General features: G+C 38.3%; 1 protein-coding gene across 1 annotated transcript in view; it reads right to left on the bottom strand.

Annotated features, from left to right (window-relative positions):
- EYS (eyes shut homolog) overlaps positions 1-17,285 on the bottom strand; it is a 1,404,981-nt gene that overhangs the window by 952,052 nt on the left and 435,644 nt on the right. Inside the window, exon 12 of the mRNA XM_070074646.1 lies at positions 7,124-7,248. Coding sequence (XP_069930747.1) covers positions 7,124-7,248 — 125 coding nt within the window. The remainder of the gene's footprint in view (positions 1-7,123; positions 7,249-17,285) is intronic.

Here is a 17,285-nt window from a genome sequence, read left to right as displayed (position 1 = left end):
GTTTCTTATTCTTGTTTCTTGAATTAGTACATTTATTATTTGGCATTTGTGGATATACTCATTGGTTTCTTAGCTTCTTTTTGTTGTTGTGGCAGCTTTTATCTTTGGACTATGTTTCTGTGGATTAGTGGAGAGTCTGCTTTTTTTAGTGAATACCTAAAGATGTGTGATGGGTTTGGCCAGGGAGCTCTGTTCAGTTCTCCAGGCTAAAGAGAATTTCTAACATGACACTCAGGCTGGGCATGGTAAATTCCCCCCCCCCCCCCTTATATCACAGGGCAAGTTTATTCTGCTCTGTTGGTGTAGATTTAGCTCACCTCCTCTCCTCAAAGTTTATCAGTGCCTGTGTGCTAGCCACAGTGGGTATAATATTCATCTGTGCTGCCACAAGGGTGGATCTGTGCAGTCTTCAGTGTAAGCAGATTCCACAGCATTGTCCCTCACCAGGGAACCAGGGAGCCCTGAGCATGTGGAGACTCCCACAGTGACTGCCCAATGTCCCAGTCACACCCTGAGCCCTCCCACACAGCCTCAGTATTTTCACAGTCCTGGCACACAAGCCTCCCATAGTCATGAGCACCCAGTCCCCTGTCAGTTCTCCCTGCCAGACTCGGTTTTGTCTCTGCTGGCTGCTGGGCATGGCCATGAGCTGGCACAACTGTTACATATGTCCAAAATGGTACCCACTCTCTATCGGCTTGTTACAGGGCACCATTGTAGGGTAACTGGGAAGAAAGAGAATTGTGTCCCCTCACTTTTTTTTTCTCCTCTACTTTGGCAGGTACACTATCCCCCAAAGAGCTCCTAGCCAGATTCCCTCCAGGTTTTTCCTGCAGTTTTATTGCCAGGGGCTTGGGCTGCTGCAGTCTGGTCTCATCTCACTCTCCAAAGCTAGTGAGGAGGCTCTCGGCTGTTGGGGTCCTAAGTTGTGGGCATCCACAACCTCCACATAGGTCCACAGTATCCCTCTAATTTGCATGGAGTTTCCTCTGCCATTTTCTCCCTAACTCTTCCCTGAGACTATACTCTCTCCACTTTTTTTAAGCTATCTTCTCCTAGACTAGAGCAATAAGCTCTCTCCTTACTCTGCCATCTTAATACAATCCTCAATAAATGAATTTAAATCAGGAAAATTAAAAACCACAAAAAAGTAATTTGCATCTAATCTTGGAAATATTTTTAAAATGTTCGGCAGTTGAGATGAAGAAAACATTATCTTTTGTTTGTCATGCAGATTTTATGTCCATTTGTAACAAGGTAACCAACTATTCAGAGACGACAAATGGTAATTTAAAACAAGAAACCAAAGGTTGTCATTAGCAATCAGGACAGTGATCAAAATCATTATGGTGGTAAATCATAGCATTAATCTAATATCTGACATATAATAGGACAATAAGCTTGTAGAATAAATGATGCCAAATAATGTGAGTGTAAAATAAAGATGCCATTATATGGCATATTATGATAAAAAGTGGAGTAATTTTAAATCGATGAATACAACGGAAGTTAAAAAACATAAAAATATACATCTAGTAACACTAACCAGTTTAAATTTTAACATTCTATGCTATGATATAGCAGTTATGATAGTTTATTAGTGAAGATATAAAGCACCATTTCTAAGTTTTATATATCTTTCATTTCATTTTCCTTCTCAATGCCAAGTAATCTGCATCTAATCTTGGGAAAATAAAACAACATTAAACCTAAACCTCAAATAATTGCTTTACTAGTTAACATATTAACTATCAACTGGATAACATAAATTAAAATGATTTTGTTTTCTTAGTCTAAACCTATAATATGCAGAAAAATTGTTTTTTCTAAGTCTTCAGAAAATATAATCATATACACTCTTATTTAATATAAAGATCATTTTATTTTTCATGGGCCCTGATTTTAAAAATGGGCTATTCTATATCCCTTCTGTTTTAACACAGGAGCCACCTCCCTTATTTAATAACTTTGAGCTCTACTAGTAGCTATTTTGATGTTTCTCTTTTTCCTTACCCAAGGATAATGAAGCAAGTCTGCTTCCAAATGAATTATAGTACTTTAAGTGCATAACGGGTATCTGCAGTTTCCATTATCACCTAGTAAATACCATTGAATCCCTCCTGGTTATAAGTGATTGCCACAGGGATAGAGAACAACTCTGGATGAAGCATTCATATTTGCAATACAGACACTGTTCCCTGTCAATTTCAATTTGCTCATTATGAGATGGGTCTGATTTCACTTACCAAGTGTTAAACATCATTACACAACACGAAAAACAGACCATATAGACTAAAACAAAAATGTGTTTTCATTTCTGTAAAAACATCCTGAATATATGTCTATTGATAGTTCAATGGCAACAAGCTCTAAATGGCTATAATACTAAGGCATTTAAGCTACTTGCCAGGTACACAATGAACTCAGAGATTAGGGTTCTCCCATGCAGTATTCAGATCCTACACTGCACAGCTTCTTGCTAAGATGCATGAGCTCCCGTCTGTGCTCCGTTTGCAAAGCTTTGCACCTTGTCATTTTGGAGGAAAAGGAAAACTACATGATTTGTTTACTCAGAGATATGTAAAGGGCTTAATGTTAACATGGCATTGTCAGTGACTACACAACATTGGCTAGCATCACAGAGGAATTACATTTTTTTTTCAGCTGGTGCTAAACACTCCCTAAGGACACATTTATAAAACCTCTCTACTAGGATTTAGTTGTATAAAACTGAATGGCATTTAAAATGTCTTCCACCTTACTTTAAATGATAGTGTGTTTTGCAGATATATCTAATGGGGAAACCAATATTTAGTTGCTCAAACTGTGTTCTGTTCAGAACCTTGCAGAATTCTTATAAATGTTCTGTTTGGACTAAAAGAAAGAGATGGAAGGAAGATAAATGGCATAAAAAATCTTCATGACACAGTGGAAGAACCACCCAGGGTTATAACCATGAAGGAGGAGAGAGTTGTTTTTTGATGAAGAGAATTTCCATGATTGGCAATGTGACTAGCATTTAAGGAAAAAGTCCACAACTGATAGAAATAGACAGTTTACAATGCTTCAGCAATATACAGACAGAAGGATCGCTAGTCAAGGTAAATTTTATCCAGAATTATATAATATGATAGTGGCATTATTTAGGCCAGAGTCCAAGAAAGAATTATCAGTTAGTTGATTATTGTTTTAACTTGTTTTTATAGGTGATGGAGGAAAATGGACATATATGAATTAAATGAATCAGTCTTGGTGCCTTTCTATGGCATTAGGGAGAAGATAAACTACTGAACTACTCAGAAAAGTGGAAGAGTGTAAGATAAACTCAAGCAAATCTGGATGGGGAAACTAAAGAATTCTCACAGTAGGTAGAATTGCTAATGTCCAGACTAAGGTATGACACACTGACAGATCTTACCAGGGAAGACTCATTATTTATGACTATTAATTAGAGTTTTTATTGCCATAATAACACTGAATGTTAGATGTACTCTTTAAGCAAAATTTTTAAAATTATTTATTTATTTGAAAGGCAGAGAGACAGAGAGAGAGGGAGAGATAGAGATAAAATCTTCAGTCTGTTGGTTCACCTCTCCAAATGGCCACAACAGCCGATGCTGGGCGAGGCTGAAGCCAGGAGTCTAGACTCCTTCTGGATTTCTCATATTGGTTACAGTGTCTCAAGTGCTTGGTCCACCCTCTGCTGATTTCCCAGGAACATTAGCAGAAAGCTGGATTGGAACAGGAACACCTGGACTAGAACTGGCATTCTGATATGGGATGCTGACATCAGAAGCAGCATATCTGCTGTACCACAGCACTGATCCCTTAACAAATTTCTAACTGTGTAATACATTGCAGTGAACTATAGGCGCAGTGTTTCATAGCATATCTCTAGAATTTGTTCATCTTGTATCAATGAAGCTTTATGAGTAATTGCTGTTTAGCAATATAACATATGAGGGGAACATAAGGGATGACAAGTGTGCAAGTCTTGCTGAGCAAGACTTTCTGGTGTGAAATAGTTCTGTCTCTAATGTGCTATGGGAAATTCCCAGGGGATCTGAGACTATTCGCTAATGGGTAAATGGGATACCCTCTTCTCAAAGCTGATTTGCAAACAACTTGAGATAATATACATAAAATACCATAGTGTTTATTTGCTAGTATTGTTATTTAATTATTATTATTTCCTAAGGCCATGTATGCTATAATACTCACACATTTGGCCCTCAGATTTTAAATTCAGCATACAAGAGAAAGAAAAGTACAACAACTAGAAGACTTATATGACAGAAATGGTAAATATATATTTAAATCCTATCAAAATCAATTTCTGTTGTAGATGAGGAAAAGGTTGATTGTATAAGGGCAGCATAGCACATTTAGCCAATGTGGTTATTTGACTGTGGTGGTGGTTATACAACTTGCACACTTGTCAAAACTACAGAACTTTATGCCAGAGAGTGAATTTTACCATAGGAACACCCTGGAAATACTGCAACCTAGGTCACTGAAGATAATGAGGAAGGGGAAATGGGTAATGCTCAGAAATAAAATTACTGCTTAAATAATTTCAGATGGGAGCTGGGTTTACATGATCAAAAGCCAGGGCTGGAGATACCCCTTGTGAACAGGAACAGAAATGTCAAATAGTGGCTGCTGCACTTCTTCAGAATTTATTTGGGTGGCAGACATTTGGCCTACTGGCTAGGATGTTGGTGGAATATCTGCTTCCCATGTTGGAGTGCATGGCTAGTTTCAAATCCTAGCTTACCTCAGAATTCCAGCTTCCAACTGAGGTGCACCATGGGAGGCAACAGGTGGTGGCTCCAATAGTGGGGCCTCTGTTATCTATAAGGGACACCTGGATGGAATTCCAGTTCTGAATTTCCACCCCAGATGTTGCAGACATTTAGGGAATAAACCAGAAAATGGGAGATTTCTCTGTCCAACTCTCATCTATTCAACAAATAAAATAGTTATAGAAAGAAAAAAAATTAACAAAGAATTTGTTTCATTTGTTGCTCAGTTGGCTTCTGCTTTAATTAGTTTTTAAGTTTTAAATCAAAAGTACCAACAAGTTCTTAATACCACCTAACATCACAGAGAGGTATAATTTTGCTGTCTTGTGTTTTCCACCATGGAGCTGCTGAGCAGCATTTGGCATGGGGCTGCATTTGAATACTGCAAAGGCTTTAAATGGCTCCTTGCTTCCTACTGAATCCAGAATAAGTGGAATCTCAACCTACTACTGCAAAGCTTACCAAGCAATTGTAAGCTATTAAAAAAAGGAAACTAGCAATTATAAGATATATGTTGATAAGAAAAACACATAAAGATGTTTTGCTTCTTAAGTATTTTTGGAGCATTATTTACATTGCTGTGGTAGCCATCATAATGTTTTAAATGTTCAGAACCCTATAAAGATGTTTCCGCTTAGAAGAGGCACGATTTTTGAAAGAGCATTCATTTCTTACATCAGAAAGCTATACTCTTTATTCTATTTATTTTGCTCATAAATATTATTGCTCTATGCACAGGTAGCTATTTCAGAATGTGGGTGTTAAGGTCTGTAGATGTTCTGTGTGATCAAATAAAACCTAACATTGGCATTCGCTAGTTTCTATGGCTTCACATAAATCACAGAATTCCTAATACCCCAATGGCTGCCTGGCTGTTATTTTCTCAGTGGACCCAATAAACACAATATCCAAAAACTATCTGAAGGCTTCTTTGGGGTCTGTAAGTAATGGTATTTTTTCAAGTCACCAGAAATACTCCTCACATATAGTCCTAAGAGAGGATTTATGCTCTGGGAACTTCTGACAGTCAATGTCACTTCTGCATAGAGGAAACTACATGCTGAAAATGAGTGACCAAAGATGTCAGAAAAGAGCAACAAGTGTGAAAAATTAGAGAATTAAGGAAAGAAAACAGATGAATGAACACTAATTCATTATATGTCTATAGAGCTAAAGATAACAAGGCCAAAGTAGATATAGAAAAAAAAAACCAAAACAATTATTAAGGAGCAGTTTTTTAAGTCAGTTGAGGATGCCATAACAAAAATATAGATCAGTGGCTCACAAATTACAGAAATTTACTTCTCCCAGTTCTGGAGACTGAGAAGTCCAAGATAATGTTGCTAGCAGATTCAACATCTGCTAAGGACCTGCTTCCTGGTTCTTGGATGGTACCTTCTGAATGTGTCTTCACGTTGTAGAAGGGCCAGCTACTTCTCTGGAGTCTCTTTCACAAGGGTCCTAACCTCATGCATAAGGATTCTGCACTGATCATCTTTCAATAGCCCCACCTCCTGCCTCTATGGTATTCCTGATTAGATTTCAATCTATGAATTTTAGAGAGACACAGATATTCATAACATAGAAGCAATCATATCTTTTTTTATTTATTTGACAGATAGACAGAGAGAGAGAGACCAAGAGAAAGGTCCTCCCATTGGTTCACCCCCCAAATGGCTGCTACGGCTGGAGCTATGCTGATCCGAATCCAGGAGCCAGGTGCTTCCTCCCAGTCTCCCATGCAGGTGCAGGCACCCAAGCACTTGGGCCATCCTCCACTGCACTCCCAGGCCACAGCAGAGAGCTGGACTGGAAGAGGAACAGTCAGGACTAGAATCTGGCGCCCATATGGGATGCTTATGCCGCACTCAGAGTATTAAGCAAGTGAGACACGGCGCTGGCCCTGAAATCATATCTTGAATAAGACTATTCAGCTTGTTCATCTCTGTGCTGAGATTTAATAGAAGAAGTGATAATACCAATAATAATAAGAGCTAATGTTTATGAAGGAATGTCTCTGTGCACAATTGAAATAAGACCAACAACCTGAAGCTTAGATAAATTTTATGTGACAGGGTATTATACTCCAAGCAATAGATTAGTCTGCTAATAGCCTAAGTGACTATTTTGTAGTATAACAGAACATTCATTCCACATTTTCCAAGCGTGCTTATTGTATGTAGCTTTATTGCTAGTAAACACTACTGGTGGAGCTAATTGTCAGAATTGTGTTACACACACATACAATACAGGTGTATAAACATATATATCACTATAATATATACAGCATACTAAAACAGTATTCTGTCAATAATTACCTTGTTGACATATGCAAATATATCCATTGATGTGATCTTCACAGTTAGCACCATGAAGACATGGTGATGAAGAACATTCATCTATATTAATTTCACAAAATTGACCAGAAAATCCAGAAAGGCATCTAAGGAAAAAAAGTGAAAAATGAACATGTGTATGTCACATATGTAAGCAATATCATCTTTGACCTCATTAAAATTTGTTTTCAGGGATCCAACAATTTGCAGTTGGGAACCTGCTTTAGGGTGATATAATAAGATTAATTGTAACCCCTAAATATATTCAATTCCTAACACTCAGAACTTCTGAACATGGTTTAATGGGTAATATAACCTTAAAAATGTCATTAAGTAACAGATCTTCAGATGAGTTTATCCTGAATCAGTTCGATGGGGCCTAAGTCCAATGAAGTATCCTTGTAAGAAGCGAGAAGGCCAATTATGTGATAATGAAGGTACACATATCCTTACGCCGCCCAAACCAAGGCATACTCAGATGCCTCGAGAATTTGGAAGAGAAAAATAATATTCTCCACATGAACCTTCAAAAGGAGTAGTTTCAGTGACAAGTGATTTTGGAAATTTGGCCTCATTTGGCTTGCTAAATTTAGCCACTCTTATTTGGATAGCCATTTACAGAGATACATGGTTAAGTGATATAAAAATTGAGTCCTATGTTTCATTATAGCTGGCTCTATGTAGCCACAAATAAGTTATTAGGAATATGAAATGATTGAGCATGTTACTGATTCCACTATGCTACTCAATGAATCTTATCAATGAAGAGTCATTCCTGACCCATAACCAAATTTTTTTTTTTTAAGATCTGTTTTATTTATTTGAAAGACAGAGTTACAGAGAGGTAGAGACAGAGAGAGGTCTTCCACCTGCTGGTTTACTCCCCAGATGGCTGCAATGACAGGAGCTACATGGATCCGAAGCCAGGAACCAGGATTTTCTTCTGGGTCTGCCATGTGGGTGCAGGGGCCCAAGGACTTGGGCCATCTTCTACTGCTTTCCCAGGCCGTAGCAGAAAGCTGGATCAGAAGTGGAGCAGCCGGGTCTTGAACTGGTGCCCGTATGGGATTCCAGTGCTTGAGGTCAGGGCTTTAACCCACTGTACCACACCATAGGCCCCAAAACTTCTTTTAACTGTATGGATTAATGGACTCGTTTTGCATTATCAAGAGGAAATCAGTTTGGAATTGCCACTGTGATCATGAATCCACTCCCCTCTGTAGAACAAACTCATGACATCTTTCCTGTCCTTCACTGGAAGAGTTCCCTTACATACAAAATGAACAAAATCAGGGCCCATCTTGTTCATAATCAAACTATGTATTTTCTTTCCTTTAGTACCATAAATGATTATTCAAAAATGCACAAGCTGCTCACCAGAATTCTATGAAATCCTCATTTGTCCACATACTTACCACCAATATTAATATTGTTTTTAATTTCCATGGCAAAGCAGGAAAGGCAACAAAACTTACAGTATTTTTAAAGCAATTAATTTTTATTTGGGAATAATTTTATATTTATAGGAAAGTTACAGGAGTAATCCAGAAGTTCCCATATATTCCATTGCCAGTTTCCTTTGTTACTAACATTTTTCATTAATATGATACATTTGACACTACTGATGTCACAACAGAGACACATTATCATTAACTGCAGTACAAATATTATTACAATTTCCCTGGTTTTTACCCAATGTCCTTTTTTCTTCTGCTTCAGAATCCTATTCAGAATATCACATTACATTTAGTTGTCATGTTTCTTTTGGCTCCTTAGATGGTTATGGTTTCTCATACTTCCTTATTTTTAATGACCTTGACTGCTTTGAGGAATAATGGCCAGGTATTTTGCTTCCTGTGCTTTGTCTTAGGCTTGTTAGATGGCATTTTCATAAATACATGTCTTTGTGGGTTTGGGGGAGGAAGACAGAGGAAAACCTCATCTCATCACATTGGATTGTGAGTACATTTTAGATGAAAGTTGTATACACATCCAATATTTAAGGCATGAGAAATTATGCTCTGCCTTTTTCAGAAGAAAGACTCTACCTAAATATTTGAAATTACCTGTCCAAATATGTACACAAAACATTTTCTGGGATATTGAGTGGGATTACTTTGAAACAATGAATCAATTTGGGATGAAATGGCATCTTGACAAAATTGCATTTTCTAATTCATGAATAAGGAATATCACTCCATTTAGTAAGATTTTCTTTGTTTTCTTTTATCAGTATTTTATAGTTTTCCACATATATTATATACAGTGTTCACAGATTTATTCATAAATGATCAATTTGATATGATCACCATTGTAATTTTGTGGGCTTTTCTTTTTCTGTGTTTTCCCAAGGGTCCAAGGTTCATTATAAGAAGACAATTGACCTTTTTTTTTTAAAGATTTATTTTATTTATTTGAAAGACAGAGTTACAGAGAGAGGTAGAGACAGAGAGAGAGAGAGAGATCTTCCATCCGCTGGTTCACTCCCCAGATGGTCGCAGTGGCCGGAGCTGCACCGATCCGAAGCCAGGAGCCAGGAGCTTCTTCCGGGTTTCCCACTGGGTGCAGGGGTCCAAGGACTTGGGCCATCTTCTACTGCTATCCCAGGCCATAGCAGAGAGCTGGATTGGAAAAGGAGCAGCCGGGACTAGAACCAGTGCCCATGTGGGATTCTGGCGCTTCAGGACAGGGCTTTCTGCTGCTGCACCACAGCGCCAGCCCGACTTTTATAGATCCTGCTCCCTCACTATAGCACCTTACCAGTTTCAGATATATCATTTTATTTAATAAATAGCAAAATATTTTTACTTAAGGATTAAAAAAAATTAACAGTGCTCTTCTGGTCAGTTAAACATGCATATTTCCTGATGTTTGCAGCTGAAAAATCCTAAAGACTATTTGAAATGTGTAGCTTTTAGACATTAGGCATCTCAAGTGATAAGCAGGTCTAGAATATTCTTGAAAATATTCTCTATAAACCTCACATCATATTTAACATGTGTCATGTTTAAATTGGGGCACTCTCGAAGCATTTGAGGTAATAACTTAAGGCTACCTCATGTTATTTTGTACTAGTTATTAAGCTATTTTTGAATTATCCAAAGAGCACACTACTAGATAAGAAATTGATCAAACTATTGTGCATCTTTTGAGTAATCAATTTTATGGATTTTTAAAGTTCACATTCTAAATTTGATTTCAAAAGACCCTTTAGATTCCTTGGGGCTTTCTACAAAAGACAATTATTACATTTTTTGTGAATAAAGACAGCTCTGTTTCTTCCAATCTAATCTATAAACCATCAATTTATTTTCCTTGTATTAGTTCAGTAGGTAATAGCTTGCCTTATTTTTATTCCTTAGGAGAAAGTTAGCTATGATGTTAGCCCTTTATTGTGGTAAGAAAGTTCCCTTCTATTTGTAGTTTTTTGTTTTGTTTTGTTTTGTTTTTTTTGGCAATTCTTATGAGTGGGCATTGAGGTATGTCAAATGATTTTGTGCATCTATTAAAATAATCATGCTTTTGTTATACATCTTCTGAAGAGATGATATGAGTATATTTATTTCTTTATCAACTCTTTTATGCACATAATGAATTACATTGGGTACTTCATGCTTTATCAGCCTTATTTTTTGGGAGTGAATTCCACATCTTGATTCAAGTTTGGATATAGGCAAAAATGCTTTGTGATTTGCAAAAGGCCATAATTTTAATATCTAAAAATATATGAACAAGGCAGAGTTAGAGGTAGAGAAAGATAAAGAGATCAAAATCTTCCATTCACTGGTTCACTAACCAGTGGCCGCAATAGCCAAGTCTTGGCCAGGCCAAAGAAAGGAGCCAAAACCCCTTCCTCGTCTGCCACATTGGTAGTAGGTGCCTAAGTACTTGAGCATTCTTCTGCTGCCTTCCCCAGCATATTTTCAGCAAGCTGGATTAGAATGAGGAACTGATATTTTTATATGCTGTGCTGGCATCACAACAGTAGTTCAGATGCTGCGCTATAATGTGGATCCCTATCTTTAAAATTTCAATATTAAATTTTACTTCTTTTCAGTGTTGAAAAGATTTTCAGTTCTTATACAATAAAAGAGCATAACAGTTTATAAGACAAAATTCTTTAAAAAATACTCATATCATGATCTGTAACAATCTCTAACATCTGGAGAAATTGAGCTCTTTATATATCAGTTGTAGGTGTGCATACATTTATCCACTGATAAACATCTTAATACATGGTCTGATGGATTGAAATAATACGCCCAAGTTTTTTACAACATAAATAAATAACATATACATATTAGAAAATACTACTAAGATAATATTACATCACAATACTGTCATACTGGGTTTTTAACACCAGTTGCTTGATAATACTGAGAAGACAGAAAACTTGTTGATTCTGAAGCATTGGTAATTAAAAAATAAAACACTGGAAGTAAATTTCTTTTCATGAGAACTAATAATTAAACTTCAGGAAGATGAAACACTGTTCTTTCATTTAGGATCTTGATACAAATATTTAGTTTGAGGTGCTATTAGCAAGTGGTAGGAGGGGCCCCAACAGGATTTCAAATTTGAGAGCTTGTTTGTAGGTTCTAGCAGGGGAGCACAGCTACTCGTATACCCTTGACCAAAGACCGGTCCTCCTCTAGAAGGGAAGGTCATCCTCTTTGACTGAGCGCACAGCTTTGGGAGGGATACACATGGAGCGGTGAGGGAGGAGGGGGACACTCGCCTAGCCAGCCAGATCAGCTGAATCAACCCTGGCGATCAGTGGGGTGACAGATGTTTCAGCCAGATTGCCCTCACATCCAGGATTTCAAATTTGAAAGTACAACTTCACCAACATTTTCGGGTAAGTTGCAAATGTAATCATGTAATGTGGTTATAGTAACTATGATACTACCCTAGAATATAATCTTCCTCTAGGTCCTCAACACTGATATTGTTGATATTGGTTCAATTATTATTATTTTTTTATTTGAGGGGCAGATAGACAATTGTCTCATCAGCTGTCTCAATCCCCAAATACCTACAACAGCCTGGTCTGGACCAGGTCAAAGTTGGGGACCAGAAACATAATCTTCCACATGGGTGGCAGAGACTCAACTTGACACATAACCTATTGACTCCCTGGGTTATACATTAGCAGAAGCTGGAACTGGGGGCAGAGCCAGGACTAGAACAAAATCACTCAGATATGGGATGCAGCCATCTCAACAGCTATGCTAAGCACTCAACTATTTACTTGATATGGCTACTTTTATTTCATATTGATTAAGACCAATGTCATAGTATCTCTTTTCCATTATTGTCTTTCTTTCTTTTTTAAAGATGTATTTTATTTATTTGAAAGGAAGAGTTATAGAGAGAGGTAGAGAGAGAGAGGTAGAAATAGAGGAGAGAAGCCTTCCATCCTCTGGTTCATTCCCCAAATGGCCACAAGCACTGTGTCTGTGCCACGCCTAAGCCAGGAGTCAGGAGCATCGTCCAGGTCTCCCACGTGGGTGCAAGGGACTTGGGCCATCCTCCGCTGCTTTCCCAGGTGCATTAGCAGGGAGTTGAATCAGAAGTGGAGCAGCCAGGACTTGAACCAGCACTCATATGGGATAACAGTGCTGCTGACCAGGGCTTCAACCTACTGCACCACAGCTCAGGTCCCTTTTCCGCTACTTTATTTGTTTCTTGTCCTTAAAGATAAAGCATAATCCATGTCTCCCATCAAATTTGTTGTCTGCAGGAAATTCTATAAAATCTACCACACCAAAATTACCACTTGGTTCATTTTTCAAGGTAAATTATGAAACAAATAATGGGAAAAGTTTGTGAATAATAAATAAAATAGTATCTGGTGTCATAAATTTGGAGTAACAAAGAATAAGAAGCAATCAGAAGAAACTTAATTACCACCCTATACCATCAATTCTATTCAGAAAAAAAATTTCTTTTTAGTAAGGAGGGTAACAATTTAAGTGGGTTGTAATTCAACTTATATATACACACAAAACTCCTATTTGCCTTTGAAATGTCTGTTTGTACAATTTTAAAAGAACTGCATTTGCAATCTTTAATATGCCATTTGCTTCTCTTTGATAATATAACTCAATAGAATGTGATTTAATAATTGCCAAAGAGGAAAAGACATTATAACATAATTTTTCAAATTGTAAATCATCGAGTTTAAAAACATTAAATCTAACTGCTCGGATGCTGAGTATTTATTCATTAATAGGAACTTCGCTGAATCCAATAATTTTCAAGTTAAGAATATTTAAAGAGTGTCATATTTAAATGATATTTCATATAATTTCAGAATACTCAGTTATTTTCTGTGACATCATTTATTAAAGTAACTCATGAATACAATTCATTTTTTTGTAGAATACAATTAAGTAAATATGAAGTATACAATCCACTGAATATTAAACACTGTTTCTCTAAAACTGATGTTTGTTAGTCATGAATTAGGAGCCCCCCTCCCCCCCATTGGGAACTCATATACTCTGGATATAGCTTTTACCTAACTTTTTTTATTTATCTGTGTCTTGGTCAAAAATCAACATGTTTTGGATTTGGGGAGCTATTTTCATGTAAATACAAAATAACCATGGTCAAAATGAAACAAACAAACCATGTTAGATCTGTCTTGTCAGTGTGCCTAGGTCTCTTTGTCCTGGATGATAGATCAGATATTCGAACTGGAATGGAAAAGGTTGTAACAACTGATCTAAGTGACTGGAATCCAAACATTTTTTCTTATATTTATGTACCATGTGAATGGCCATTGATTGAGAACACTGACTTTATTTTTTTCTTTTTCTTACTGTCTCTGTAAATTGATATTGGAAACTACCAGAGATGTCCGGGAAATCTAAGAGCACAAGGTAGGTAAGTCCAAGATATCCTCACTGAATAGGCAGAACCACTGATCTAATTGGAATAGTCTTTTTAAAAAAATATTTAAAGTATACAAATTTCCTGCATTTCTTATACAGATTTAGAAACACAGTGATCCTTTCCATCTTACGGTCACTCCTGCCCATGCTTTCACCCCCTTCCTCTCTCCTATGCCTACTCATAACTTTTACAAAGACCTATTTTCAGTTTACTTTATACTCATAAGATTAATCCCACATTAGGTAAAGAGTTCAACAAATGATATGAGTAAAAAAAAACGAAACCACTTTTCCTCAAGTCGAGACAAGGGCTGGAATGGTATTGACTATTTGTCCCATAGAAATCCAGAATATGCTGTACTGTTATACCCTCTACATCTTTAAAAGAACTAGTGTTTTTAAATGATTTAGTTAACTTTTTGCAGAAATAGTGATAGATTGGAACCTAAATCATTACATGTATTTTCAAATGTAGCATTCAATTTCATTATGGCCTTAAGTTACATTAAATGGATTCTTAATTGATTCTTAATGTAAAATAGGTAATTTTGTTAGTATTGCCTAAATTATAGATTTTAAAAGCCATTTCTAATTTTACAGTTTTACTTTTATTCTGAGTAATCCCACTATTATTGTTGTTAATTATGCACACATATTAAGAGGAAAATATTCTCAAAAAGCAGTTATTATAACAAATTTGTTTCCTGAGACTACTTTACAAATCAGAATATTGTCCAAATAGTGTTAAAACAATATATGAGCAAGTCAAATAATTTATATTAAAAGGAAGTAAGATCAACTAAACTTGTATCAGGCCGGCGCCGCGGCTCACTAGGCTAATCCTCCGCCTAGCGGCGCCGGCACACCGGGTTCTAGTCCCGGTCGGGGCGCCGGATTCTGTCCCGGTTGCCCCTCTTCCAGGCCAGCCCTCTGCTGTGGCCAGGGAGTGCAGTGGAGGATGGCCCAGGTGCTTGGGCCCTGCACCCCATGGGAGACCAGGAAAAGCACCTGACTCCTGGCTCCTGCCATCGGATCAGCGCGGTGCGCCGGCCGCAGCGCGCCGGCCGCGGCGGCCATTGGAGGGTGAACCAACGGCAAAGGAAGACCTTTCTCTCTGTCTCTCTCTCTCACTGTCCACTCTGCCTGTCAAAAAAAAAAAAAAAAAAAAAAAAAAATAAACTTGTATCAATGACGATGAAGGAACAAAACTGGGAAGAGGCCTGTTTTTATGGATGATACCATGTCACATCAGTCTACACTGAAACATTACTTAAGCTTCAATATTAGGAGGATTTAAATATTATAGTGCTCAGTCCTTTGGTGTGGTTACTAGTTATTTAGAAACTGAGACAAGGAGGCAAGCTGTTTTTGAGGGAAGGTGACCCAAATAAATAAAAGTAAAGGAGTGGAAGCATGAAATGGGAAAGAGAAGCCAATTGAAAGGGCATTATTTATGAGTTTGCCACTGGATAACCAGGACTCAGTACAAGATTCATCCACACTTTTTTTAAGATTTATTTAAAAATCATTAGAAAGGCAGAGTGACAGAGACAGAGAATGATCTTCCATCTCCTGGTTCACTCCCCATAGGCTGCAAAGACCAGAGCTGGGCCGATTTGAAGCCAAGATCCAGGAGCTTGTTCCAGTTTCCCACATGGGTGAAGGGGGAGGCACTTGGGCCATCCTCCACAGTTTTCCTAGGCGAGTAGAAGGGAGCTGGATTGGAAAAGGAACAGCCGGGACATAAACCAGTGTGGCAAGTGGCATCTTTACCCACTATGCCACAATGCAGGCCCCTCATCTACACTTTTCAAAACATGGAAGTTATTTCCTCATTGAATATAGACTGTACTTAATAATGCATTTCTACCTAGTAGTATATGAAGAAATCATGATTTGTCCATGTTCTCTCCTGGAGCTCTTGGATAGGCTAGCTGCATGTCATCCGTACATCCAAGTAAACTATAAAGCTCAAGTGGTGAAGAACTGGAGCCTCTGATCAACAGCTGCCTGGGTGAGCTTAGATCATTCAGCTCCATGCAAGTCTTTGTATGACTATAACCCAGCTGGCATCTTAACTGCAACCTCATGAAATATCCTTGGCCTGCACCACCCAGATAAGTCAGGCTTAACTACTGACCCACAGAAGCTATGAGCAAGTAAGAGCTTGTTGTTTTAAGCCATTCAGTCTTGACAGCAATTTACCAAACAACACTATGCACACAGTGAAGACCTGCTGAGGATATCTGGAGGAGGCAAATCAATTGTCCTCAGAATGGTTGAGAGCCAGAGCATTGTTTGTTGACAGCTGCCTGAGTCTGGATTTGCCTGCAGTGCACTGACATGTCCAGACTCCTGGACATTACTGTAGTGGGGTCCTGTGTATGCAATAAGATCCTTCACTTTTCTTTCTTTTTTCTTTTTCTTTTTTTTTTTTTTTTTTTTTGACAGAGTTAGACAGTGAGAGAGAGAGAGACAGAGAAAAAGGTCTTCCTTCTGTTGGTTCACCTCCCCCCCCCCCCCCAACAAATGACCACTGCGGCAGGCATGCTGTTCTGATCCTAAGCCAGGAGCCATGTGTCCCCTCCTGGTCTCCCACGCAGGTGCAGGGCCCAAGGACCTGGGCCATCCTCCACTGTACTCCTGGGCCACAGCAGAGAGCTGGACTGGAAGAGAAGCAACTGGGACACAATCCGGTACCCCAACCAGGACTAGAACCCCGGGGTGCCGGCACCGCAGGAGGAGGATTAGCCAAGTGAGTCGCGGTGCCGGCCCGATCTTTCACTTTTCAAAAAAGCCCTAAAGTGGAGAGATGGAGGTAGTTGAGGCAGACACAGACACTGTGCTTGGGAAATGCCCAATATGGTAGGATGGGAAGATAGGAACCAAAATCTTCTACTCCACGTGCCACAGGTGGTGTCCCAACTTACTTTATATGGCAAATAACCTATCAGAAAACAGAGAATAACACATTCAAACTACACTGTGATATCAGGAATTTACCTTTATGCATCCCCCCATTAGGTGTAAAATATTTAATATACAAGAAAGTAGATTGAGCCTAGGGATTAATTTTAAAAGATGTTGTGGCATAGGTTAAACCTCCATGTGCAGTGCCAGTACCCCATATGAGTGACAGTTCCTGCCCAGCTGCTCCACTTCTGATCCAGCTTCCTGCTAATGTGCCTGGGAAAGCATTGGAAGATGGTCCAAGTCCTTGGGCATCTACATCCTTGTGGGAGACC

The sequence above is a fragment of the Oryctolagus cuniculus genome, chromosome 5, assembly GCF_964237555.1.
Source record: "Oryctolagus cuniculus chromosome 5, mOryCun1.1, whole genome shotgun sequence".
Lineage (NCBI taxonomy): Eukaryota > Metazoa > Chordata > Mammalia > Lagomorpha > Leporidae > Oryctolagus > Oryctolagus cuniculus.
This window is presented reverse-complemented; position numbering and strand designations above follow the sequence as displayed.